The sequence below is a fragment of the Alosa alosa genome, chromosome 2 (assembly GCF_017589495.1).
Source record: "Alosa alosa isolate M-15738 ecotype Scorff River chromosome 2, AALO_Geno_1.1, whole genome shotgun sequence".
Classification (NCBI taxonomy): Eukaryota; Metazoa; Chordata; class Actinopteri; order Clupeiformes; family Clupeidae; genus Alosa; species Alosa alosa.
In genome coordinates, this window is record NC_063190.1 from 3,818,237 (window position 1) to 3,843,599 (window position 25,363).

The window sequence follows — 25,363 nt, forward strand, 5'->3', positions numbered from 1 at the left end:
AATAGTGAAATGATCAGAGGATTGAAATGTACACGATTCCACACACTAACACACTTTATTACAACGTTATCAACCTGTGAGCAGCCAGATGTTTTTGTGGCAGCAGCTAGAATAGATGCTGGAATAGGCTACGTTTATGTTAATAGTACGAGTAGTCCTGTATTCAAAATAGGCTAATGAACAAACACACAACAAAAATATAAAATGTTAAAACCGGGTATATTTTTTTTTATGAATGTACCCACATTTGGATGCATAGAGAAAAATCATAGAAATAACATAAAAAAAAAGATATTGACTGCACTATGAATACAGTCTATGACTGCACCATAGCAGAGAATGTCTACCTTCCTGTCTATGGCTCTGACCAGAGCCATATAAAGGTAGAGTTGCGACAATGGGTGTTCAAAATTCGTTAAGGTCACGTGGTTCATGTAAACTTCAAATAGTTCCCGGAAGTGATTGACAATGGATTAGAATGCATTAAATAGGCTACTGTTCAATGATAGACAGAGCCACGATTTTGGTTAATTGACAGTCAATAAATGCATTGATATACAATATTTATAACACAGTGTAATTATTGTGTAAACTATGTAGTTATCCTACCATTACAACAATATTAAATTAAATTCAAGACCTTATATCTTAGCCTGCTATATAAGGTGACGTTTTTTTCCGCCCTTTTACCTCTGTGTCACTTAATATTAATTTCTGTACAAAAAAAAGAGATTCTTTAGAAAACGCTATTGCACACATAAGTGTATCTAAATTATCGCTATATAAAATAAATGACCTCGTACAGTGACTCGAAAAGCTGTAAACAGTGTTTTTGAGACTGCGTGTAGCCTACAAAAGCGCATGGAGCTCCTGTGAAATTTTGATTGCAACGAGAAACTGTAACACAGCTAGTCTAACATAACTTGTTTGAGCTTTCTACCCCGCGTTTCCTCTGGTAGTCACTGATCTGAGCTAATGAGCGAATTACCTAGCCAAGCCTGGCCTATCGTAGCGACAGAATAAAAAAAGTTTAAAAGTTTTTTAACATCTCCAGTGTAATGGTGGGCATTCTAAGTTAACCGTAGCATTAGACCTACCTATTTAGTAACCCCATGGTAATGCGAGTGATCATAATAAAATATAAAACGTGACATGTAAGTCCTTCGATAAATAACCAGGATATGAACTCATAAACATGAACAGCATTTTGTCATCGTTTGTCATTCACCGTGCTGTGAACAGCAGATGCTAGGCTAAAGAGCTTGAGATTCAGACAGGTGAGCACCTGGAAATGGTGTGCATTGTGTCAGAAAATAGCTATTTGATCAGTGATCATGCATCATCAGCGCAAGCTTGGTTTGAAACTTTCTGGGGATGGGGATTTTACACGATCCTTCATCACTGGGCTAGCCATCACTGGGCTAGTGTGCCCTGCTGTGTTAATATGACCTGCAGATGCTAACAGCTGCAGCTCCCTCAAATCTAGGTTCTCTCATGCATAGGCTAGCTTTTGCCAATGAAAATGAATGCAAAATAAAAAAAACAGTCCTGCTCCTAACTGAAGAAACGTTTACGTTATCAACAATGTTAACAACAAACTCAGTTTCACTGCTGCAAGTAGGCCTACAAAGTTGGCTGTAAATATGCTTCGCCATATTTAACGAACCAGCTAGCTTTGTGATAACAAAATCTTACCTTTTATGTGTTTAGTCCACTGAAAGTTATCCACATATCAAACGATTAAATCCACAGTTATGGAGGAATTGTTTTGGGGAAGCAGTTGCACTTTATCCCACTTTTGCTGCCCTTTATAAAATGAAACCACTAATCCATAGCCTAGATGAGCATTGCATAACGTTACAACTATTTTGACATGATGGTAAAGCTAAATGCCCAAGACACGTCACGTCATAAAAGTTGTAGGCTACAAACGCAAAAACTTAATGACAGCTCGTTTGTGGTGTTGCCTAGTGCTGCCTAATTGAAATGGTATAGGCATCTTATATTAGGTTATGTGTGGCACATTTATTGGGCTTTAGCCTCTTTTAATTTATTTGATAAGGAACTGATAAAAACTGAGCAGCAGAAAAGCTGTCATAGTCGATACATAAATAGTTTATTATTATAATTAGGTTATTAATACTATTACTTTACTACTATTACTGTTGTTACTGTTATTATTATTATTATTATTCGGATGAGCCAATAATGTAAATCTGAGTCTGAAATGTTGGCTACAAACAGTCTGTAACTGCACTGCTGCTATTAAAAATGGTTAACTTTCGGGAACTATTTGAGGCTTCCATTAGCCGCCATTGTTTAAAAAAAAAATGGAACATTAGCCTCAATGGAGTTGTCGCAACTCTACCTTTATATGGCTCTGGCTCTGACCATAGGCTGTAAAAAATAGGACTGCACCAGTCTACCACGTGAGGATGCAGCCATGGCAACCATTTTGTTTACTATTACCATAGCAACAGGTTAGGACCGCAACAAGAGGAGGCAAGGAAGTCCCTCCTTGCTTTGACTTAATAAATAAGTGTTAAAGAAAATTTTCGGGCAAATATGAAGACCTCGGAGGATGCAAAAGACAAAAACACGGAGCAGATGGCGGCATGTCTAAAATCATTCATGCTGAAGAGCAGCACAAAAACTAACCTCAACCTGTAAGCCACAAGTTCAATTCTACGCTAACGTTAACGTTAATGCTTGTTTTGACACTTCTCAAACTATCCCGAGGCAATGACATATTTTTAACATGACTCAACGAGTTATCATTTGTATTAATAAATAAACTCAAATTGTGCTTTTAACATGTGGCACTATCACTATCTTAATGTTAACTTTTCATTTCCCCAAGCTATGATCACCTTGCCCGGTTGCTTCATAAGATTCTGGATGAGCGTCCCGAAAATGCAGTTGACGTGTTAGAGGACATGAGCCGGGATTTGAAGCGAAGCTTGATGCAGGAGAAGCAGAGTGCCTTGCGAGATACGCCATTCAGTTCTGCACAGCAGGATCTTGCTGAACTACAACGGATACTGTTTGCACGCCAGCCAAGTGACGATGGGGATCACGACGAAGAACTGGTGAGATCACCGACACAGCTCCAACGTTAATATGTGTTCTAACTGGACTTAAAAATACTAACGTTGGTTCACAAAATCTACATCCAACCTAAAGCTCAAGCAAGAACGTTCTTGTTGTCAAAGGCTCACCATCAAATAGTTGTATGTTGTTTTGAACAGTATGCTCACTGTGCCATCATTCAGGTTGAGGCCCCAATACCCAATGTGGCAGAACTGGCGTTTTACCTGGAGCAGGCTGGTGTAGGGATGGAGAAGGAGGAGATGCAGAGGATCTTCTTGGCACTGAAGCATCTGGTCGACACGCAGCCCCTGCAGCACTGCCGCCTCTGGGGCAAAATCTTGGGCACAGAGGCCAACTACCTGGTAGCAGAGGTGGAGTTGAGAGAGGGTGAGGAAGAGGAAGAGGAGGAGGGTGCGGAGGAAGCGGCAGACGAAGAAGAAAAGGAGCCACGTGACAAGGAAGAAGGAGAAGTTGTGGAAGTGGTAAGCTCAATGTAGGGTTATTTTACTATTTCAATTTAAAAGTCTCCAGATACTGATATCACTAAAGGTTAATTAATGCCTATGTCTTGTAGGTGGACCCCCTTCCAAAATCTGCACATAAACCCCCATCAGTGGTGCCCAAGGAGGAAAATCGAACTGGCACAAACAAGTACACATACTTTGTTTGCCAAGAGCCTGGCTTACCTTGGGTCAAACTGCCCAGCGTCACCCCTGCCCAAATCTCAGCTGCTCGACAGATACGAAAGTTCTTCACAGGGCGCCTGAACACTCCAATCATCAGTTATCCACCATTTCCTGGCAACGAGGCCAACTACTTGCGGGCCCAAATTGCACGTATCTCTGCTAGCACACACGTCAGTCCTCTGGGATACTTTCAGTTTGGGGAAGAGGAAGGTGATGATGATGATGACGGAGCACGTGCCAACTTTGAAGAGAACCCTGACTTTGAAGGCATTCCTGTAACAGAGATGGCAGAGTCATTGTCCACATGGGTGCATCACGTTCAGCACATCCTAACTCAGGTAATTGGATTGGACACTGGATTAATAGGGGTTGTGAACCTTGGGCCAACTGCATAATCTTACAGTTAGTATTCATCTTGACCTTGTAGGTAACATTCTCATTTAAGTTAAATGACAGTGTGCCTGTCTCTATAGCTAACATGGCTACTGTTGCAACTACATTGAAAATGTCATCGTAGATAAGTCATTTATCTTCATCTTTTATAGACATGAAAGTAAAATTCATTATGCCTAAAGCTATTCATTAAGACCTCCAGCATAAATAATAAACACATTGGTAGTGGCCTACAGTAGCTGAGGAGTGTGATTTGACGTTTTTGCCTTGACTCGACAACTGTGGCATTTGTGTGACACACTGACTGACATGAATGATCTGTCTCCAAGGGTCGCTGTGTCTGGGTCAACCTGGCCGAGAAACCTGCAGACGAGTTTGACGAAGATGAGGAGGAAGAGCAGAGAGAAGAGGAGCCTGATGAGCCGGAGCCTGAAGTGGGCCCTCCACTCCTGACCCCTCTGTCTGAGGACGCAGGTCAGCAGTCACTTCATCTCACAGAGCCAAACTCACAGTGGCTTTACTACATTATCATAGACCCAGATACTTACTGCAGTGTAAATATGGAGACAATGTTAAGTGGGGAAAAACAGCATACATATAAAACGGTCTAAACCAATGCCTTGTGAAAGCAGAGCTCAGTATTGTTGCTAACTCTGGAGGGGCGCTGTGGCACAACTAGTTGCAGTGCCCATACCAATTTTGGGTCCACGTACTCACAGGGACACAGGTTCGAGTCCAGGCCAGGTCATTTCCTGATCCCACCCCGTCTCTCTCTCCAGAGCCTGTCACGTAATTTTGTGTTCATGTCCTTCTTAGATGATAATCTGTGTTGAACTACAGAGACCTCTAGTGGACAAAGTATGAGCTCATGTGTGATACAGTATGTCATAGATATTAGAAAGCTAGATACTGCATTGTCCGTCGAGTTCTATTAGTTGGCTTACGTAAACACAACCGCCATATTGCTGGGGGCAACACCTTTACTGCCTATGGCAACACTTGCCGGCAATCAGAGACACTGTCTGATTTCCAGTCAGTCACATGTTTCTCTATCGGCCTCCAGTGATTGTTGCTCCCACCAAGATGGCGGCGCTATTTACGTACGTTCTGGAGCCCAATGCGGTATCTAGCTTTCTAATATCTATGATTATATGTATCTAGAAGTCAACAGCACCTCTCCATGGACCAGTGGCTTATCCTCAGCCCTCATACCCCAGTTTGCCATCGCTACTCTGCGCTCAAATCTCTGGCCAGGGGCCTACGCCTACGCCTGCGGGAAGTAAGGAGCAATTTCACAAATTACACTTCTTACCATGATACAGGTCACCCATGATCAGCCGTTCAAGACAACTGACACACCTGCATATTTTGCCTTTAAGGAAATTTGACAGCATCTACATCGGATGGGGCATGAAGAGCGCCGACTCCAAGTATGGCTACAGCCCCACCATGGTGCCAGGGCCTCAAGCTGAGTACACAAGCGGTGCGGAGGTCACAGAGTCCCTGGACCCCACTCTGGAGGAGGAGCTGGCCCTGAAAGCTGCCCTAGAGGAGCAGAGAGCCGCACAAGAGGAGGCCGAGGGTCTGGACGACGAAGAGGAAGATGATTGAAGAGGAGAGGAGCGCTACACAAACATCTAGAGCAATTTTTTTGTTTTCTAAAGATGGCAACTATACATCTATACCCCTATTTTAAATAAATACTGGACTTCAGCACACAAAAGCATCCTGTTTCACGTACATACAATAAGTTGTATCAAATACAGATTCAGGTGAACAGACAACTTTGACAGTATTTTGTTTTTTATTTAGCTGTTGTCAAAGAATTCATTAGGATACATACATGAAAATTAGCGAGGGCAGTTAAAATGCTATCACATGTTGGTCACAGACTAAAAGGTCGCTGCTAAATTTAATCTAAATTTTATCTAGTTTATAGTGTTTTTTTTTTTTTTTTGCATTTCAGCCTCAGCAATCGCAAGTAATTGCTTAATCGTGTATTTTGCCATAACATTAAGTTAAATACATGTAAGTAAATAGAAAAAGATGGGAATACAGGAAACTTTTCCCTAAAGGGAATGGTTTAAAATCCATGAGGTTAACTTAATGTAACTAGCTCACAGTTAATTAAATACCTGCAATGTTATCAGTAATAGATGCACGTGCAAAAAAAGTATGGTTTCAATTCCTTGGTAGTGCTTAGTAGTATAGTCACAGTAAACACATTACAATTTTGCAAGTTCTCCTGGACCTTGCAGATTGAAATTCATAAGAAATAAATAAAATATAATTGAGTGAGGTCCATGACATTATAGATGGTGTTTTTTTAGATTCTGAAAGCTTAATTACATTAAGCTATGGGCAAATTCCTCAATAGAGGAAATAATTAGTATCTTTCCATATGAAACCTACATAAAAATTAAATGTGTATAGTTTAAACAGAGGACTCTTGACACTCTGCTTCAATTTGTGTTGACCTATGTAATAATGATAAAGAAAGCTTGATGGAAAGATATCATGCAGAACAGATCATACTAAATGAATGTAAGCTATTGTACAGAGGAGTAAAAGTCCGGCTTCAACAAGTAAAAGTCCTACCGTGTATTTTTTTCTAACCATTCACAAAACCAGCTGAATGTTATTATGTGAATTACCACAGCCAGGTCTTCAGTCTTCAGCCAGGTAGATCTAACTTGACTCTCGCCAGATGAATTCCGTTCTGCCTAGCGGAACGAAATTCATCTGGCGAGAGTCAGGTTAAGGTAGATCAGCTAATTTGTGAAATCACCTGTCTTAAGTGCACAGGTGGACCCCAATACAATGGTAGGACTTTTGTTTTCTGTTTCTGTTGTTTTCAGACTTTTATAACTCTGCCTATGATAAAGAATGTTCTCTATATGGAAATATATCATGCAGAACAGATCACACTAAATAGATGCAGGCTATTTAGTGTGCAGTACGTGCTCTTGTATAGTAAAAAAGTCTGCAAGGATGCTACAGAGTCTGAAGATGCTTAGGGGTAGCTTGCAAAGACAGGAATTAAGGATAGGTTTGGAATTCTTCATCCCATGCCTCTTTGAAAGGGTCATTTACTACTGTTTCTAGCCTTTCTCTTGTACAAAAATGTTAGTTGAGTTGGCAACCGCTCCAATTAAAATGTATTCCCACTTGATGACAGTTGGTGAGTTTTACTGATGCTAACTTTGCAGCTATGTGGCAATATGGCAAAACACTATGTCAGGTAAAATAAAGTGAACAAAACCCAGCTTACATGAAAGCCTGGTTTGCAATGTTTTTCTAGATCTAGATAAACATTGCAAACATTACATTACATTTTAAACCAAGTCCACTCAACTGCACTCAATCATACAAAAAGGCTCAAAATGGGGCGCTAACAATTTGGCATTTTTTGATGTAACCACCCAGGTGATGCAAAAATATTAACAGTAGGTGGACCCCTAAATGGCGAGTAAATTGCCACAAAAGTAATGGTTGAGAATTAAAAAAAAAGAAGCCAGCTTGTTCCCTTGCAGAACCAATACTGTGTCTTTAACAAGCATAAAGAATTTGCATAAGCAGCACTTGGCTCTGCTCTGTGTGGCAAAACATACTGTATACTACTGTTCTTTGGAAACATTACCTATACATGCCACATTTGAAAACTATGAGTGCAGTTCCCATTGAAAGGTGTAAACATTAAGACAAAGATACGAAAAAGGGAGTGGGATGGGGTGGGGGGTCACCCGGCAACGCAAGGAGCGTTAGCGCAGGTCACTCTCATCGTCCTGGATGGTCTTCTTGATTCTGAGTAACATGGTGGTCTGCCATTGATCCAGCTTGGTGATCGAGTCAAATTCCTTTATCTGAAGTCAGAGACAACAGAGACCAGCATTCATAAGGTGAGGCAGAAAAATTGCACAGCGGTGATTTTCTCTTGTTTTTAAGGCTACTTTTGTAAGTATTACTAGTTTGCTTAACACCTTAACCTAGTAATGAATGGCGCTGGCATTTTACATCATTCTCAAAACCTGTTGAATACTTTTTATGGGAGCTTACTCACAGCATCAGTGTAAGCATCAACACTCTCTTCTTCATGTGCATTCAGGAGTTTCTGTTCAAAACAAAGATTTGAAGTGATTAAGAAAATTACATGATTTTCTACTATGACAAAAAAAAAAACCCAGAGCTGTGGGAACAAAATTGCTCATAAAATTCAATCCCTCACAACAAATGAATAATGAACAACAGTGAAATAGTGAACAATGAACAATAGTGACACAATATTGAAAGTGGGGCATGTTTGCATTAAAGATTGAGTGTTGCTTTTGTTTTTAAGATTTACCTTGACAAGTTTACACTCTCTGGAGTCGGAGAAAGCTGGGAACATTTCCTCATACCTCTGAATGGCCAACTGTTGAGGAAACAGAGACAAAAATGTCAAAAATGTAAGAATGTACCAACGGTTGAGGGTGTCTTTCCAGTTTCATTAAGAAAGTTAAAAACTCAAAAATCACACTACAATAGAATGTAGACATTACCTTTGCATTCAGCATGTCTACACAAAAGTGACATAGTGCTGCTTTGAAGAAGTAATCTTTCGCACCATACTTAAGCAAAGTGCTATCCATTGCATAGGTGCCAATCTAAAAAGAGACAGAAGGTCTAAATGAGGTTCTCATTCAGGCAATATGCAGATTTATGAATGAAAGTACTTTCAAAATAATATGTACCTGCTCATAGATTTCAATAGCTCTCTGGTACTGTTCCAGTTGAGCTGCATAAGTAGCCACTTTCATGAGACATTTATTGCCAGCACTGCACAAAATGGGATTAAGAAACATTTATTGAATCCTTCAACATGTTAATGTTCAGATTTTTTTTTTTTTCTATTTAACCATACTGTATGGATGTCTGATCCTAAATACCTGGTAGCCTCTTCCATTTTGTAATAGTCAGCTGCTTGTTCATATTGGGCAACAGCCTATGAGGGAAAGGAGTACAACAGTAGAAATTAACAAAAGGAAGATGCACAACAACAAAGAGTTTGTTTAAGAAGATGGTTTTATCACTAGATCCAGTTTAATTTCTGTGACATTTTGCAGATAACTGATTTGATGGAATGCATTTAGCGCACATGCGACTCATGCATGCACCATGAATGTCACATCACATGATGGTTTATCAGTAAAGGGAACATGAGCCTGCTTCAGTTAGCGCTTTTTGCCTCACCTTCTCAATGTCCAGCAGCTCACTTTCATATATTTCAGCAGTGGTAACATGATGTTTAGCTGCAATTGTGAAACGCCCCTGATGAGGGAGAAATACATCATAGTGTTTAAAAAACAATGTATAACAAAACATTTACTGTCCTAAAACCCCATGTCAACAGTGTGTGTGTGTGTGTGTGTGTATCAAAATCCATCTGCTTACTTTACAATAGCAATGAATTATCAACTACATTGTTACAAGGACATTCATGTTCTGATCTAGAAATTACATTTTTAAACACAAGTGTGACAGTCTTTTTTTCTCACCATATCAGTGTAAATCTCAATCGACTGGCCAAGACATTTCACTGCCTCTGTAAACAGCAGAAGGTTAAGTCTGATTAATGAAATCTCTGTAGCTACAATCCCTATATCATAACATATATTTCATCTGATTACGTCGAATTTCATGTTACAATGTTTAAATAACGTCTGAGAATACAGGAAGAGACATGGGGTAGCCTACCTTCAGGGTCCGATTTTTTAAAGGCATTTCCTGCGTCAATAAAGCTCACAGCAGCATTTAATTTGTTGTCCACTCGTAGGTACAGTCGGGCAGCTTTGCAGAAAGCATTACCTGCCGCTGGAGGAAACAGACAAAACGTTAAGTTCCTCTGCAGAATCTAACAAAGAAGTGCCTCAGACAGACATAGAAATCGACCTTAGGACAGATGCTTACCATTCCAATTTTTGGCCATTTTGAACATATTTGCTGCTCTTACATACATATCACAGGCATCTTCGGCCTTTGAAGAACTCCTTAAATGAACCATATGATGAAAAAGGTTAATTAACATTTGCAGAAAGAGCTCGGACGTCAAAGTCTGGATACAGTCATAACAACTACTCAGCATAATACTACTACGTATGTTGTACAAGCACGACAAAAAATGAGTTGCCCAGTATGTGGACGGTCATATTGTTCCCGTTAATTACTCTGTCTATCACTCTTGATTCAAAATCAAGTGACACTTCTGCTCTGGTTGCAGTCATCATTTTCCACTGCACGGCTGTTTGCAATGTAAACATTACTGAGTAGCTGCTGCTGCTGCTGATGCTAGTCAGGCAGACTCTTTGATTAGCTAAGGAAGTAGCTAGCTGTAGCCAATTCTTACCCAAATAACGTCCCCAAAAACGTCCCTGGTGACTTCATTTTCTTATCTGCCTCTGCCACCAAAGCCATAGCCTCCTGTTCTTTTGCGGAGTGATCCATTTTTTAATTGTTTATAGTATATGTTAAGCCTACGGTTGTTACTGGCAATGTATCATCTGAAGTCTTCCCCACTGCCTCACAGGGTTGCTAGTACCAGAGCCCGTCTACGGAGAGCCTGGTCACTCCTTATTAAGTCCCATTGTACCGAATTTTGGATGCAGTTCCACCAGAGTTCCACTGGGGGCGATCGCCATGAGTGCAGAATGAATGGAAGTCAATGTAGCTAGACGGCTAAATGTGTCTCTTTCACCTGATTGTCGTTGACAAATCTCAGATTTGATTGTAGTTTGTATAACTTCAACATGGGTTATAGGTCAAAAGTTGAATGAACGAGTACTTATGTCCTTTTGATTTCTTACAGGTTGTGTCGTTGTTGCCCATAACACGCTAGCATTGTGCTAATGAATGACGTCATTGACAAGTTTGAATGGCTTTTTAGAACAATTAAGTGATTTTAAAAAATATAATACTCAACCAAGTGTATTTTCTTTGCCTCCCCTTTCGAATACAATATTCAAATTACTTGAAAAAAATTATAACCCGAGAAAAGTGGATTTTGAGGGGTACAGCTCCATAGACCTCCATGCATTTTGCACTCGTGGACGAGCGCCCTCATGTGGAACTGCAACCAGTTCAGAAACCGGAAGTTTTCCGAGAGTGGCAGTTCTCAGAGCCCGTCTACAGTTCTCCCCGTATTAGACATTCTCTGCTAGTACGCTAGTTTGCGTTCAATGAGAGGGAGGGGCTTTGCAGCAGCAGGTTAGGGCAAGGAGCAGAAGGATTGTTGTTGTCCCAACCTCAAGTCACATTTCTTTATCAGCTGACAGGTCTTCGTGTCGTCTTCAACAGATGAGTCATGTTGATTTGATTTTGTAGACAGTCTGTGCTTTTGGGCAACCTCCAACTTCAACAGAACGCAAAAGTGTGAATCGGTGTAATTTTAGTATATTTCCTTAAGCACTTTTGAGGAAAGGGTTGGAAAAAATAGTATGAACAAAAGTTAGAAAAATATATTTAAAAAAACATGGTTGGGCCAAAAAGTCTGTGATATTTCAAGCCCTTACCGACAAAAACATTTATTTAACAGTCTGAGACCATTTCAACACCTTAACAATTCCTTTACTAGAACAGTTAACGCTGTCATACACAAAAGAACATCTTTCAACACCCAGAAATCTGCTACATTTTTCCCATTAAGAACATTGTGCTGTTCAACCAAAAAATAATGTCAAACAATTGTGCGCACTTAAAAATTCAGTTTCAGACTGACAATATAAACAAAATGTGTGTACACAATTCTGTACAACCGTTTCCTTTCAGAAAAATCAACAAAAAAAATAAATAAATTCAAAGTGGAAAAGTAATAAATAAAAAAGTAAAATACAATAAATAAACTCAAATTCAACATATGCAGCAACCCAACAGAACATACACACTAAACTGATGTTTAACAGAATGAACAACAGCTTATTCTACATTATATATAAAAGCACTATCATTTCAATGGATATCATGCCCATTTTAATTATCCAAATAATCCAAATTTCAAGGCTACAATAAGCCATAATTTGACATTAATTTGACTTATTCTCAGCTAAAAATATATGATATTTGAATTATTCTCTGTTAAAAATACATATACATATATATATATATATATATATATATATATATATATATATATATATATATATGTTTTCCATTTGTTTTGTTTTTCAATATTTTGTTAAAAAATTAAAAATGATTTATGAACTGAACATTTTACTGGCCAATTTGAAATCTGTGGCTTTTATAATGTAGGGTGGCCGCTATTACAACGTGTTGCTGTTGTAAAAATGCAGAATCCTGAGTTACTGCGAGTCTGACTAGGAGGTGCCAGGGAGCTCTCCTCCAGGGATAGCCTGTTGGGCTGCGTCTCTGTTGCAGGCAGGCCAGCTGTATGCCATGGAGCAATTCCGCTCCTGGTGTCGGTGGGTCTTCATATGGGCACTCCGACTCCTGACCTTCTGGAAGCCCCTGAACAATGACAGACATGCACGGTATTCACAGGGTACATTCACAGGAGTATTTGCCTTTTCCCAAATAAAAAATACAGGACTTTCCTAGATTGATTATGCATGTGACCTTTAACCTTTCAAAAACGTTTTCTTTTCTTTTTTCCCCCCCAATGTTTTTTTCAAGACCTTCACCCATATTTCCCTACTTTTCCAGGTTTGGAAAAACAGTAATTCATTCATATTTCCGTACTTTTCCAGACTTATCAGACCTGTGCAAGCACCCTGATTCATTACCTGGTATACTGGACGTCTGCTAGGTGCGGTCTCCATTCCCAGCTCCGTAACAGAAAGGTGATATTTGAATGTAAGCTATACAATGTAGGCTAGCCTATAGATATTTTATATCATATATAGCCTACACCAGGGGTTCTCAAAGGACCCCTTTTGGAGGGAGAGCATTTTCCGAGGACCCCCTCATAACTGTAACATTTAAGTTTGCCATTTGTATTCTCTAAAGTTGTGGCCAGGTCCATTATCCCATGTTTTTTGGCAGATCTGCAACTTCGTCTTTTGTCAGTTTTGGATTTTCCGTCACTTGAGAACATGGACTGACTCAAACATTTCTACACATTTATCAGCTAGCTGGCTAACAAATAAGCCAAGCTAAGCAGTAGTAGGAATGACCTAGGTGAAGTTAAATGTGGTTAGGAGCAAATAGACACAATTTGCTTGTTTTATGGGTGAAAAGGGACATCATTTGAGACCACTTTGAGAACCACTGGCATACACAATCAAGGGACGGAAGCTATCCTCTGAAAGCAGGGCATCTTCATATTTAGTGTTGCGGCGGAGTTGCGTAAAGAGGTGCAGAGCGCGCACCTGTTTGCTTTTTTTGACTGGCAGTGTCCAAGATCAGATGACAATATGTGAGTTGGATAATGTAGGCTAAAACATAAAGGTAGGCCTAAAGCAAACAATAAAGGACAATGTTTAAGCCATTGGATATTATTGAAAGAAAACAATCGCAAAGATATGCAGAATGAATGAATAATGACCGGCGAACTAGGCTACTTTTTCAGGAAAAACATAGCCAATCCTAAAAGAAACGTGAAGCCTACATGACATGTAGGCTAAATCGGCATATTACCCTTGGTCATATTGGAAACGTACAGTAGCCTACTGTACCATAACATACAAGATTATGCTGTAGGCCTAGAGGTCTTTCCTTCATAAGGTAGGCCTACCCAATTTTTTTTTCTACAAAGTAGGCCTCAACATACTAAATGTTATGTATTCACATTACTGCAAGCAAACGGAATGAAAGCGAGCAGAGGACAATGGACATGGATGGATACGACCTCTTTCCAGAAAGCTTTGCTTGGAAAAAACATAATTAGTTAAGCTATTCGAACTGACGCATAGGCTAGTTAACATCAGATCATACTCTGTGCTGACCACATCAGGGTTTTTTACATGACAATGTTTCGAAAGGCTGCTGTTACTTACCGACCGCACTCCTCACAGGTGTACTCCATAGATGTGTCTGCAGCCGTCTGCAGCTGCTGTATAGGCCTTTGTCTGGTCAGGGAACGCTGCACCCCCCTTCTGCTGGCCTGCTGGTCGTCAGGACCAGTAGGCGACTCTGTCTAAGAGGCAGAAAGGGATCTTTTAGAGAAACAGGCTCTGTGTGTTCTTCGATATTTTTGCTTCCACTGAGTTTGTGGTTGCCACTTGCCAGCTGGCGGCCCTAGAGTCTTGAGTAAGTACATTTCAAGCACATACTCATAATGTCAGTTTATTACAGTACAAGATGTTTTTTTTGTGTGGTAAAATCAGTATACTTCAATCAAATACACATTCAGGGGCTCGTTTCTAGAAAGTGTCGTTTGCTAACTTGCTTCGCAACCTTGGTAGTTCGCTCCGTCGTTCTTGGATTTGGTGTTTCTAAAAAAGGGTAGTTTGAGACTGACTCCTCTACTTGGCTCATTCTTGCTATTTATGTTAATTAGAGTATTGCCTTGCTTTTTGATAGGCTAGTATTATAATCTTTACAGACTCTTAAAATCAGCACAGTGATAAATGGTGTAGTGGCTAAAGCAGGTGACTTGTTGTCCCAGCGTTGTAGGTACAATTTTCTTATGAAGTGAGAATGTCCTCTTGCTTCTCGCTACCTGCGGGTGAACTAGTGTGACACGTAGATTCAATTGTTTTTGACTGATGTCTTGTAGGCCTACCTATTGGTCTCTCGATGTAGAGTATACATAAATATGTATGGTCAAAACCTATTGTTGTGTCTCGTAGGTCTACTCTTAATGAAAAGGAGAGATAGGATGCGAACTCCGGCCGAGCGCGCAGAGCACCGACGCGCTGCCGTTAAGCCACAAGACAGTTAATAAAATTTGCGATACCCTGAAATTCTTGTAAGCTATATATTTTTCCAAACATAGATATTTAACACAAATAATGACACATATTGGTCGGCTTAAGTAAAATGTTTTATATACTTAGGTTTAGGTTTTTGCAGATGGCAAATACAATGCCAGCATTAATCTTATTCAACTATTAATCATTTAAATTAGAAAAATGTCGACATAGGCTGTGGCAGAGAATTTCTAGAGGGTGGGGTATTACACGTTGCCACTGTTTCCACCAATGATATGTATCGATGCATTATCAACAACGTTGTTGGAACAACGGTGTTCGAACGCCGGAGGTAGCGAATTGCGACACAGGTACGATGTTTTCTTGAAACAGGTGTAACACTGTCGTTGTTTTGTCGCAAGTTGCAACGTACCACGGTGGTTGAGCAACATCGTTGCTAACTTTTATAGAAACGAGCCCCATCTTAACACCCTTCCTCTTGGTACTGTGCTTGTTTATCCATTCACTCTTGATAAGCTTGAGGTCAGGTAAAACATAATTTTCAGCCAATTTTCAAATTTCAACTAAATTTCACATTTGATGTCTTCACTTGTCATCTAGACTTAACACTCACAGAGTCTAGTCCACCTTCTTCCTTCTTATCTTCTTGAGTACGCTGTTTGAATTTCTTGAGTTTCTTCATGGCATAGTAATACTCAACACACTGGTACACTGTCTTGCTCTGTAACTGTGGCACAGACTACATTTCAGTCTGACTACACTACACACATATGCTGACAAAACTACAGAAAGTTTATTTCAAAATGTTAAAAGGCCATATTATTCATCCGAAAAATAAATATAAATAAAAATATATCAAGTATAAAAACCTCTATTGTATGGTAGGTTCCCCAATGATTATAACTGACCATCTTGTTAGTGTTCCAGTGCTCACCATGTTCTGAATACGCTGGAAGTCCTTATTCTCTGTGATCACAGCTTTGCGGAAGACTCTCTTTTCTTGGGCACTCCAGAAGTCTGACCCTATAGTGACCCAAAAGTATACAGAACTTTTCAAAAACCTGTCCATGTTGCTGGCTATTGACAATGCTATGACAAATAATCCGATATCGAGTGCTGTAAATATTTGTAGATGTCATACAGGCTACTTTCCCAACCCTGATTGCAGCTTCGGCGTTAGAAAAAATAATCTGAACTATTTTCTCTGATGTGGCATCCATTTACTTAACTGCGTGATAAAGCTAGAAGAAAGATTCTAAAATTCTGCATTCATTTATTTAAATTTCATTTTATTAGCCTAGTGTCAGCCACGTTTCTGCGGCACCCCTGAGGATGCCAGACAGCACCCCGGTTGAGAAACACTATCTTAGTCGATGTAAGATGTACAGTACCCTCCAGAATTATTGGCACCTCTGCTGAAGTTGACAAAAAAACGGTATAAAAAATAATCTCTTGGTGATTTATTGTAATCTCACAATTAAAAACAATTAAAAAATCCAACCTTGAAGGGAAGCAAATTTATTTTGAGAAAAAGGAAAATCTCATAAAGAAATAAATATTTTTTAACTAAAACACATTGCTCACAATTATTGGCACCCCTGAAAAATCTTATAAACAAAACCTAGCATTTTCCTATCTAATTTCAATTTATTTAAGTTAATCAGAGGGTCTGTGAACTTTCAGAAGTAGTTCATGACTTTCTTTTTCACTAAGTCATTACCAATGTAAACGGCAGTAGTTACTAAATGGTACAGTGACTTTGTCTGGAAGTGTGGTCTATTGTCAGATGAAATGAAAATTGCGCTCTTTGGCTAGAAACACATTAGGTGTGTTTGGCATATATAGAAGAATGACTATACTAAAAAGAATCCCATACCTAATGAGAATTATGGTGGAGGCGATGTGGTATTGTGGGGCTGTTTTTATTCCCAAAGGCCTTGGGAACCTAATTAAGGTGCATGGTATCCTGAACAAAAAGAAAAACCTGAACATATTCAAAGGAAATCTGTCAATCTCTGACAAGACACTAAAAGTTGGTCATGATTGGATCATTCATCAGGTCAGTGAACCAAAACAATCGTCCAGATCGAAAGAAATATGGTTTACTGGTATGGTTAACACAAAATTAATTCTTAAAAAAAGTGGGGTGAGTCAAAGAGGAGAATGCACAAGTGTGGACCTATAGCCTGGCGGGCCATCCTATATCATTGAAATGTATAGTCTGGAATCGACCTATTCACCTCGCTTAATCCAAGGGGCGGGCAGAGAATTGTCTTTCAAACTGCCTAGGCATGCAATAGGCCAGCGCTACGACCAATCAGATATATCAAACTTTTACCGTATCCGGTCGGCAAAACGCAAATACATCCTTCTTCGAAAGGAATGACTTAAGTGCATTGTGTTGCTCAACTTTCAAAGAAAAGCACAAGTCCAACTCCTCCAAGGTTGACGCCAAAGCCGATTCAAACAACCGCTCTTCGTTCGCCATAGCCACCTTCCTTGTTGTTCAACGTCGCAGGACTGTCGTCATCCTGTTAAGCCCGCCTTAAGACTCTCTAACAAAATAGAGCACTGTGATTGGATGACGTCCACGCCGTCAGCCAATAGAAATCCCTATGGTTTGATACTAGACGTACAGGCTGAGCAAATTAATTTGCCGCCGCTAGGGTGCGTCTAGATTTCTAGGCTAGTGGACCTAGGAATCTGGACAATCTGGGGAGATTTTGCAAAGACTAACGTTCTTAAATCTCTTGCTTTGTATTCTTTGTATGTCATAGGTGAATATTACAAGCTGTTTTATTGGCAAAGGGAGGCTTAAGAAGGTATTATAAGCAGGAGTGCCAATAATTGTGAGCAACGTGTTTTTGTTAAAAATATTTATTTCTTTATGAGATTTTTCTTTTTCTCAAAATAAATTTGCTTCTCTTCAAGGTTGGATTTTTCCTATTTTGTTTTTCATTGTGAGATTACAATAAATCACCAACATATTATTTTTTATACCCATTTTCAGTCAACTTTAGCAGAGGTGCCAATAATTCTGGAGGGTACTGAATACCCCGACAACCCAAAATGAACCACATATACAGTCACCATTGCCATCTATGGAGTGTAATTACAGCTGATACCTGTATAGTGATAGTCATTTAAGGGGTGTGAGGAGGAACGATAATCTCCTCTGACCAAAAGAAGATCAAGAGCAGCCTAGAAGTGGAAATAAAGAAAAACATACACACATAAAACATCACACACACATACACAACATATGAAACAATTTTCTAATATGAAAACAGTAATCGGCTGTTTCTCAAAGTCAAGAGCGTATCCTAGACAGAATGCTTTCTTGCAAGTCGGGTGCTAGAGAGACAAGGCTACGCACCTTCCCAGTACCTTAGCCAGTGGTTAAGATCACATGCAAATGAACAGCCTAGCAAGTGTGGAAGTGCATGTCATCAAGGTCCCGGCTACGCGCTACATTTGAATCGTGGAAGCGGTGGAAATTGTGCTGCTTTACCAGATGTGGGTTGACGTGGAGGAGGATTTGGAAAGGGAGTAGCCTATCAACGGCAGTCAGTTCGTAGGAGGAGGATGTAGGCTACTGTCAGCATCTCCTTAACTGTGCAGCTGCACTTTCCGCTAAACAACCTTTTTTGAATAGCCTACAGTATTTTCACACTCGACTTGGTCTTCACATATTACAATCCGTAGTTCATAATTATGTTAGTGTCAAAGGTAGGCTAAATGTTATAATTGATGACGGTAACGGTAGCCTAGTCTGTTAAGTCTCTACAAACTTTGCATTGGGCTAAGTTACTTACAGATAAATTGATAACAAAAGTAATATTATAAAAACACATTTATGAACATGCACATTTACTTGATATAAATACCTGAACAAATGGTACGATGACATTAACAAAACACGTACTGCTTCTTTGCATCCTCCATCTCCCTGTTTTTTTTTTTTAACTCACACCGTCAGATAATTTCTAATATGCCTCGTCCATACGCAAAGGATTGTGAGCGTTTTCTGAACGCCGAGGATCCATTGATCCTCGAAAATTCTCAGAATTTCTTAGAACGCAGGGCTCAGTACTTGATAGAATTTTAAAGCACCCTTGACATTGGAACAGTGCTTGGCGAGATTCGATGATGTAACGTCCTTGAAAGAGCGGTCTTGAAGGACCCATCCTTGACTTTGAGAAACAGCACTCATCTCACCAGAACATCTCCTTGCACTTCATGAAGGCAGTGAAGGGCCAGTTCCGTGTTGGTTCCCCCTCCTGGGAGAACACTGGAACAACACATGTTCAGGAACTCTGTAACTGAGTCAGGAGAAAAACACAGTAGTGAAGTGAAGAGATGCACAGCTATGCAGAAGCCTCGAGGTATGTTCATGACCTAAAGCATGACGTTAATCAGCTTAGATCATGCACTGCACATGCACTCCTAAAACAGTGACACAGAGCAAGTCTCTGGAAGTAGTCCCTTCTTTGGAAGTAACTAATGGTGAGTTACTATGCAATATTCTTTTACTTGCCTGTGTTTACATGTTTGTGAAAACATGATACATTTTTAATCATCATCAATCTTGAAAAACTTGTATTAATTAGCTCTTACATGTATCATATAAGAAATGGCACAGACACTAGTATATCCAGCAGGACAGAATAGGGTATACAATCTTTACACTAAAGAGGCAACAGAGACAAGAAATAATTGGTGAAACTGAATCAAATGCATGTCCAGTATGTGTGCGTCAGTGTGTGAGTGAACCAGTCTGTGTTTGGTAAACACACCTCTGTCTTGTGTGTCTGTATTACTGGCTATGTCTCCCCATGGTAACCAGACGATCTGGGCGGGGTGCTCCTCATACAGCATCAGCAGCCGGTTCCGCAAGGGCGGGATCTCCGCCTGGAAGCGTGAGCCCACGTTGATCCTCCTGCAGTTGACATGAATAGATATGGAATGGATGTGATGCCTCGACTTTAAATTAGCTATGCAGAGGTGCACAATATAGGACACAGGAGGGAACTTACGGCTCTATGCTGACAACGGTGTCATCCACTACCATACAGATGCCATCTTTTCTGTCTGGGGATGAAAAAAACTTAAAACAATCACATTAATGACTACAAAAGGCACCTAATTAGTCTTTATGCTTCATTAGTCTGTGAGTCAGCGGTTATGATGTCATCTCCATCATTTTCATTGCGATGCCAACTCTCACACATTGAGAGTGAGATTCATTCATTTGATTGGCTCCATGCGCTCTTACACCAATCGAATGCGTGAGGGTTGGCAGCTCTAAATCACATTCAAAAGCTTGTTTTTCTTTTTGTCCAAATTTATTTGATTTGCGTCTGCTACGGTCCAATTACTTTTCGCTGAAAACAAACTAAACAAATCAAACATTTTTTGGCCGTCTATTTCTCTTGCCTGTACAGCTGTAACCACAAACACCAGACTAGTGACGTGCTTAGGCGTAGGGAAGAGCCAAACCTCCAAGCGTGTCTAAGCCCACACACAGGTCCGACATGATGAGGATGGAATGAAGGAGGAGCACACAAACCCATAGCACTGATGAAGGAATTGGCCAGGGGTGGACAGGGATGCTGCTGGGGCAGCTTGTTGAAGTACAGGCCACTTCCTGGCCTCAGCGGGCTCAGCATCGGTGGGGGGGTGTAGGGGGCGAGCTGCAGGTCGGGGTTCATCAGCTGGCCAGCCAAGTATGGGGGGGAGCGCAGCTGGCTTAGGTAGCATCCTGTCGCACGGAACCGCAGGCTGGCCAAGGCCTCCTGCTCTAACAGCTGCCGGGGCTGACGGGGGGTGGGAATGATGAGGGTTTTCAGCGACTCCAGCCGGCGAGTCTTTTTCAATCCCACTCCCTCTACCGACTGAGCTGCTTTTTCCTACAGAATACATTTGTTTTAGTTTCACACAATAAGAATAGCCACTTTAGTTAGATTTACAGAACCACAGACCCCCTCAGGGTATGTCACTGCGATATTTTCTTGTCGAGAGAGAGCTGGTGAAAGGAATTCAGAGAGTATCATGAACAGCGTTCTTTCCGGAAACAACAGTGATTCCTTTACTTACAGTGGATAGCATAAAACTCTGGTGAATGCTGTTCTCCGTTGAGCCTTTTGTGACAGGTACGGATACAGGGATGATCAGGGGTGATAGACACTTCTTCTCGGAATACTGGGGTGACCACTGGGAGACCGACAGTTCATCAGCAGTGGTCTCCACTGTTTGACCATGCTGTTACCATAAAAACAACACGACCAAAGAACTCTTTGCATAATTCTGAATTGCAAGATGCTCTAAACTTGTAACTAGTAAGTAAGCAACACAGGCAGATGTCATATAAGGGTCACAAACAAGCTTGTGTTGTTATGAATCATAAGTATGGCACCTGAACAAAGGTGGGTGACTCTGGGGAGTGAGAGTCCACATGGTCACCTGCCCTAGAGGAGGCAGGATGAGCCCAGGAAAAGCTATCTTCAGAGAGGTCTCCACAGTCTGACCTGCAGAAACAGGAAGTACATGAATGGCATACATATAACTGATGGATACTGTCACATGCAGCAAAGCCTACAACTGAAACAAAATAGAACCCAACTATCATTGCAATCTTAGCATGCATAAGATTGTGTATTGACCTTGATGATTATTTTGTAATATTAATCTGCTGTCTGCAAGTGATAAATATCAGATGGTTTAAAAAAGTAGTCTGACAAAAGTAGTCAGACAAAAGTCTGAGAAAAAGATAGACCTCAGAAACAAATATTTATACAATCAAACCTGAATAGTTATAGAAACAGTGAGTTGACAAAACATACATAACAACATAACAGTTTAGTTATGTGAGATGTTCAAACTTTCATAGGTTACTAAAGGGCTCATAAAGCCTATAAAAACATACCAACCTTTAAATGTGAATACCAGGATAGGATCACATATTTAGTATTTCTTATTTCATTATTTATTAAGCTGTTATCTTTACAATCTTGTTAGAAATGGACTTGGTTCACTCCTCACTGACCTTTCACAAGACTCCTGTCCTTCCTCTGCTCGTGTGATGACAGAGACACTACCTCCCTTCTAACAAAACCAGCATGTTAATATCTGCCTAATCAACAAAATGCTAATAAACCGGAACAATAAATAAATACAAATATTTATTTTTTTCCTTCTACTAAAAACAAGGAAACTGAAAGGAGGTGCGACACACACCTTAAGAGACAGGTAGGGGGCACTCTCTGAGCTGAAAGAAGCCATCGCTACCTGGCTTGGAGATATAAGGAACCCAGGGCGGGACCGTGGACGTCGGGAAACTGATTCTTCGTGACAAATGGGCAAAGGAAGGACATCGTCAGTTGTGATCTTCTTCTTTCGTACTCTCTTTTTGGCCTTGTCAGCCATTTTAGGGACAGCATGCATTTCTTCTAATACACTTAATTGAGTTTGTGGGGCAGGTGGTGGGGGTCTGCTGCTGAGCTAAATTCATGGCCAGAGATGGGCCACGGAGGCAACGTCTCTGACTTTATCTTTTTGACCTGGGTAAGACCTTGGGTTATGTGAGTGTGCTGACTCTGTTTGGCTTGACTGGAATCTTCCAAAGACACTGTCCTTTCCTCGTTGTGACAGTTGGCCGTCTCCCGTGACGATTGTAATGACAAGATGCTATCGAGGACCTGGAGGTCCGTCACAGGAAACTCATTCAACGCGTTTTCCCAGCAGGAGTCGCTCAGGCTGTCCGCCCCATAAGTCTGTGCTGTTGCAGCCTCTGATGCATTGACACTACTCGGCCCTGGCTCCAGACTCACGGGCCACTGTGAAGACCCCTGCATATCTTGAGAGGTCACCACTTCATCTCTGCTCATGGCATACACACTCTTGGCAGTTCTTGGGATCCACTGATCCCGGCCTACCAGGGACTTCTCTTGAGAGGCGCTCTCAACCGTGAACTGACCCACTCCAAGTCCTCTGACCACATTAGAAAACCCTGAGTAGTTGTTGTAATTAACATAGCTGTGGTAATCCGAGCTTGCGGACTGGGTGTTGGTCTGGATGACAGTTTTTGGGGCGGAAATGTAAATCGTAGGATAGCCAGTTTGGTCACTGTTGCTTTGCGCACTTGGAGCGTCCACGGCCTTGGCTTCCCACTGTGCTGCAGGGTGGAGGGCGGAGTGGGTGGAGGTGCTCTCTGATGGCATAGGCTTGGGCTGAGCGCCATGCTGAGACAGACAGTGGCGTTTCAGGGAGTGGGTGTCACAGTAGCTTCGCTGACAGCCTGGCTCTACACAGGTAAACAGCTTCCGCTTTTGGTGTGTCAACATGTGGCCTGTCCTGTATAAAAACAAAGTGACTGAGCACACACAGCAAATGTACGCACTACACATACAACACTGGCATTTTAATACAAAAGTGTACTTACAGATGATCATGACGTTTAAATGCACGCTGGCAGATGGAACAGACGTGCGGCCGGTCTGACTGGTGCGTCAAAAGGTGTTTATTCAGTGCATTTGTATTTCCAAATACTTTGCCACAGAAAGAACACTCATAAGAGGAGTTCCGGGCTTTCTGTCTGTCCACAGATTCATGTTCAGCCTGTTGGTACCTCTCACTCTTTGCTATAGTGTTACTAGCCTTCATGAAAACTGAAAACATTCAACAATAAAACAATAAAAGGAAATAATTCATATATTAGTTACACAATTGCACTTAAAGAAGCATGATTTTGCACTCAACAGTGAACTACATTTTACCCCTCTCTTTCATGGTCCTAAAGTACCTGGTCCAGGGTTTTTTGCTGCTTGTAAGGCAGCCTGCAGTTTGTAGAACAACCTAATAACTGAAGCTCTTTCGTTTGTTGTTGTTGTTATTGGTGTGTTCTTCTATGTTTCCTTGCAATCGTTTTGATTCCCTTGCTAAAGGGGAAATGTTGCATTGGAACTCAAAAGTATTGAGAAGTAATGCAAAAATAGCTCAGAATAAAAATACAGCATAACATTAAGAAGGCTGCACATTCCCTCGCTAATTCAAAATCAGGGAGATCATGGTGGTGATTTGTTTTCTGTGCTATATTTGTGTTCCCTTGCATTCCCTTATACTAGTTTTACCTTCCCTCATCACACTAATTTGCAAGGAGATGTAAACATATTGTGAGGGAATGCAAAAGCAGCCTATGAAAAAATCACTACCATGACATGTTCAAAAAATAGTTAAAAATAAATAAATCTGCTTCATGATTTTTAAGGGTCTTCATAAATCTGACAGTTGGAGAAATGATTGCTACATATAAAATCTACAAACATACGGACCATCTTGGTTCTGCCATTCCTCAAAGTTTGTGAAGTGCAAGAAAGGTTCAGATGTCGAGTTCATTTTGAGACCTTCATCAGAGACATCAGTGAGGCGGTGACTAGAATGACTGAGGTCCACGACTTCATCCATGTAACAAAACTGGCCTGCAGTATATAAATAAATAAAAACTGGGTAATTGCATGTCACCACACACATTGTAAGGAACATTGGTGTCACTCAGTTCTGAATGACATGAAGCAAATTACTTGATACATTTTACACTTCAGCATCAGTTTTATTTTGTATCACATTTTCTCACCTAAGGTTTGTATTCACACCATTATGAATCAGGTTTCTCCAACATTGTGTTAGAAAACAGATTTCACTCTCAAACTATTTTACTCAGCATTAATATCATAAGGCATTTATAAATATAAAGTTAGCACAATGCTTAAATGCTAATTTAAGCCTCAAATTAAGCTTTAACATAGCAAGAAGCTAGTATTACTGCTGAGGCATATTTTGTAACATTGAATAACAGCTAATGTTTGTAAATCAATGCATTCAAACATGTACACAATTATGATTTGGAAAGGCACAACATCCAACTCACCTTAATTTTAGATGACAATCTCTAGCTAACGTTACCTCACTAATCTTTGTTACCAATAGCAAACGGAGTAAATTATGTTAGCACTATAGACTGCATCATGTTCAACTATTCTGATTAACGTTACGTCTCGAATTAAATTGATCGATAAAGGTATTGAATCCAACACTGTATATGATCAAACAAACAACAACTTGTAAAAAAACAACAACTCATAAACAAAATTAATAATAGTTTATCTAAAAATAATCTGACTACCTATCAGCTAGCTTCCTGTAGGTTTCTTCTGCTTCTTCATCCAATCACTAAGTTTTTCGCTCTTTCCTTCTCAAAAACCAACGGACACAACCATTCTCATTGGCTCTCATTGGCTAAAAACTGAGCGGGAATTTTATTTGGATATACCCGTGGGA

The 25,363-nt window shown here is 40.4% G+C and overlaps 3 protein-coding genes across 7 annotated transcripts; 1 reads left to right on the forward strand and 2 right to left on the reverse strand.

Annotated features, from left to right (window-relative positions):
- The first annotated feature begins 2,462 nt into the window (after window positions 1-2,462).
- Window positions 2,463-6,760, forward strand: rsph4a (radial spoke head component 4A). Its single transcript, XM_048267629.1, has 7 exons — window positions 2,463-2,666; window positions 2,861-3,089; window positions 3,273-3,572; window positions 3,665-4,114; window positions 4,499-4,643; window positions 5,331-5,448; window positions 5,549-6,760. Exons 1-7 carry the CDS (start codon window positions 2,566-2,568, stop codon window positions 5,778-5,780), a joined length of 1,575 nt encoding a protein of 524 aa, XP_048123586.1. The 5' UTR covers window positions 2,463-2,565; the 3' UTR covers window positions 5,781-6,760.
- Window positions 6,761-6,812: 52 nt separating this feature from the next.
- Window positions 6,813-10,744, reverse strand: napaa (N-ethylmaleimide-sensitive factor attachment protein, alpha a). The gene is made up of 11 exons (XM_048267636.1): window positions 10,552-10,744; window positions 10,116-10,195; window positions 9,903-10,019; window positions 9,704-9,750; window positions 9,399-9,476; window positions 9,095-9,150; window positions 8,900-8,984; window positions 8,708-8,812; window positions 8,512-8,580; window positions 8,230-8,280; window positions 6,813-8,032 (listed from the first exon to the last, which is right to left on the reverse strand). Exons 1-11 carry the CDS (start codon window positions 10,647-10,649, stop codon window positions 7,931-7,933), a joined length of 888 nt encoding a protein of 295 aa, XP_048123593.1. The 5' UTR covers window positions 10,650-10,744; the 3' UTR covers window positions 6,813-7,930.
- A 1,608-nt stretch (window positions 10,745-12,352) lies between these two features.
- Window positions 12,353-25,234, reverse strand: znf541 (zinc finger protein 541). Of its 5 annotated transcripts, XM_048267660.1 has the most exons (17): window positions 24,954-25,234; window positions 24,358-24,504; window positions 23,829-23,964; window positions 23,469-23,694; window positions 22,265-23,380; window positions 22,074-22,132; window positions 21,444-21,555; window positions 21,125-21,289; window positions 20,598-20,937; window positions 20,065-20,119; window positions 19,825-19,967; window positions 19,247-19,350; window positions 18,154-18,229; window positions 15,963-16,051; window positions 15,642-15,755; window positions 14,153-14,292; window positions 12,353-12,665 (listed from the first exon to the last, which is right to left on the reverse strand). In XM_048267660.1, the coding sequence occupies exons 5-17, from the start codon at window positions 22,469-22,471 to the stop codon at window positions 12,515-12,517; spliced, it is 1,755 nt and encodes a 584-aa protein (XP_048123617.1). In that variant the 5' UTR covers window positions 22,472-23,380; window positions 23,469-23,694; window positions 23,829-23,964; window positions 24,358-24,504; window positions 24,954-25,234; the 3' UTR covers window positions 12,353-12,514. The 5 variants fall into 5 exon arrangements, with proteins under 5 accessions (XP_048123617.1, XP_048123625.1, XP_048123637.1 ...); XM_048267668.1 differs by lacking the exon at window positions 23,829-23,964 and having other exon boundaries at window positions 22,265-23,375; XM_048267680.1 differs by lacking the exon at window positions 23,829-23,964 and having other exon boundaries at window positions 22,316-23,380.
- Between the last annotated feature and the right edge of the window lie 129 nt (window positions 25,235-25,363).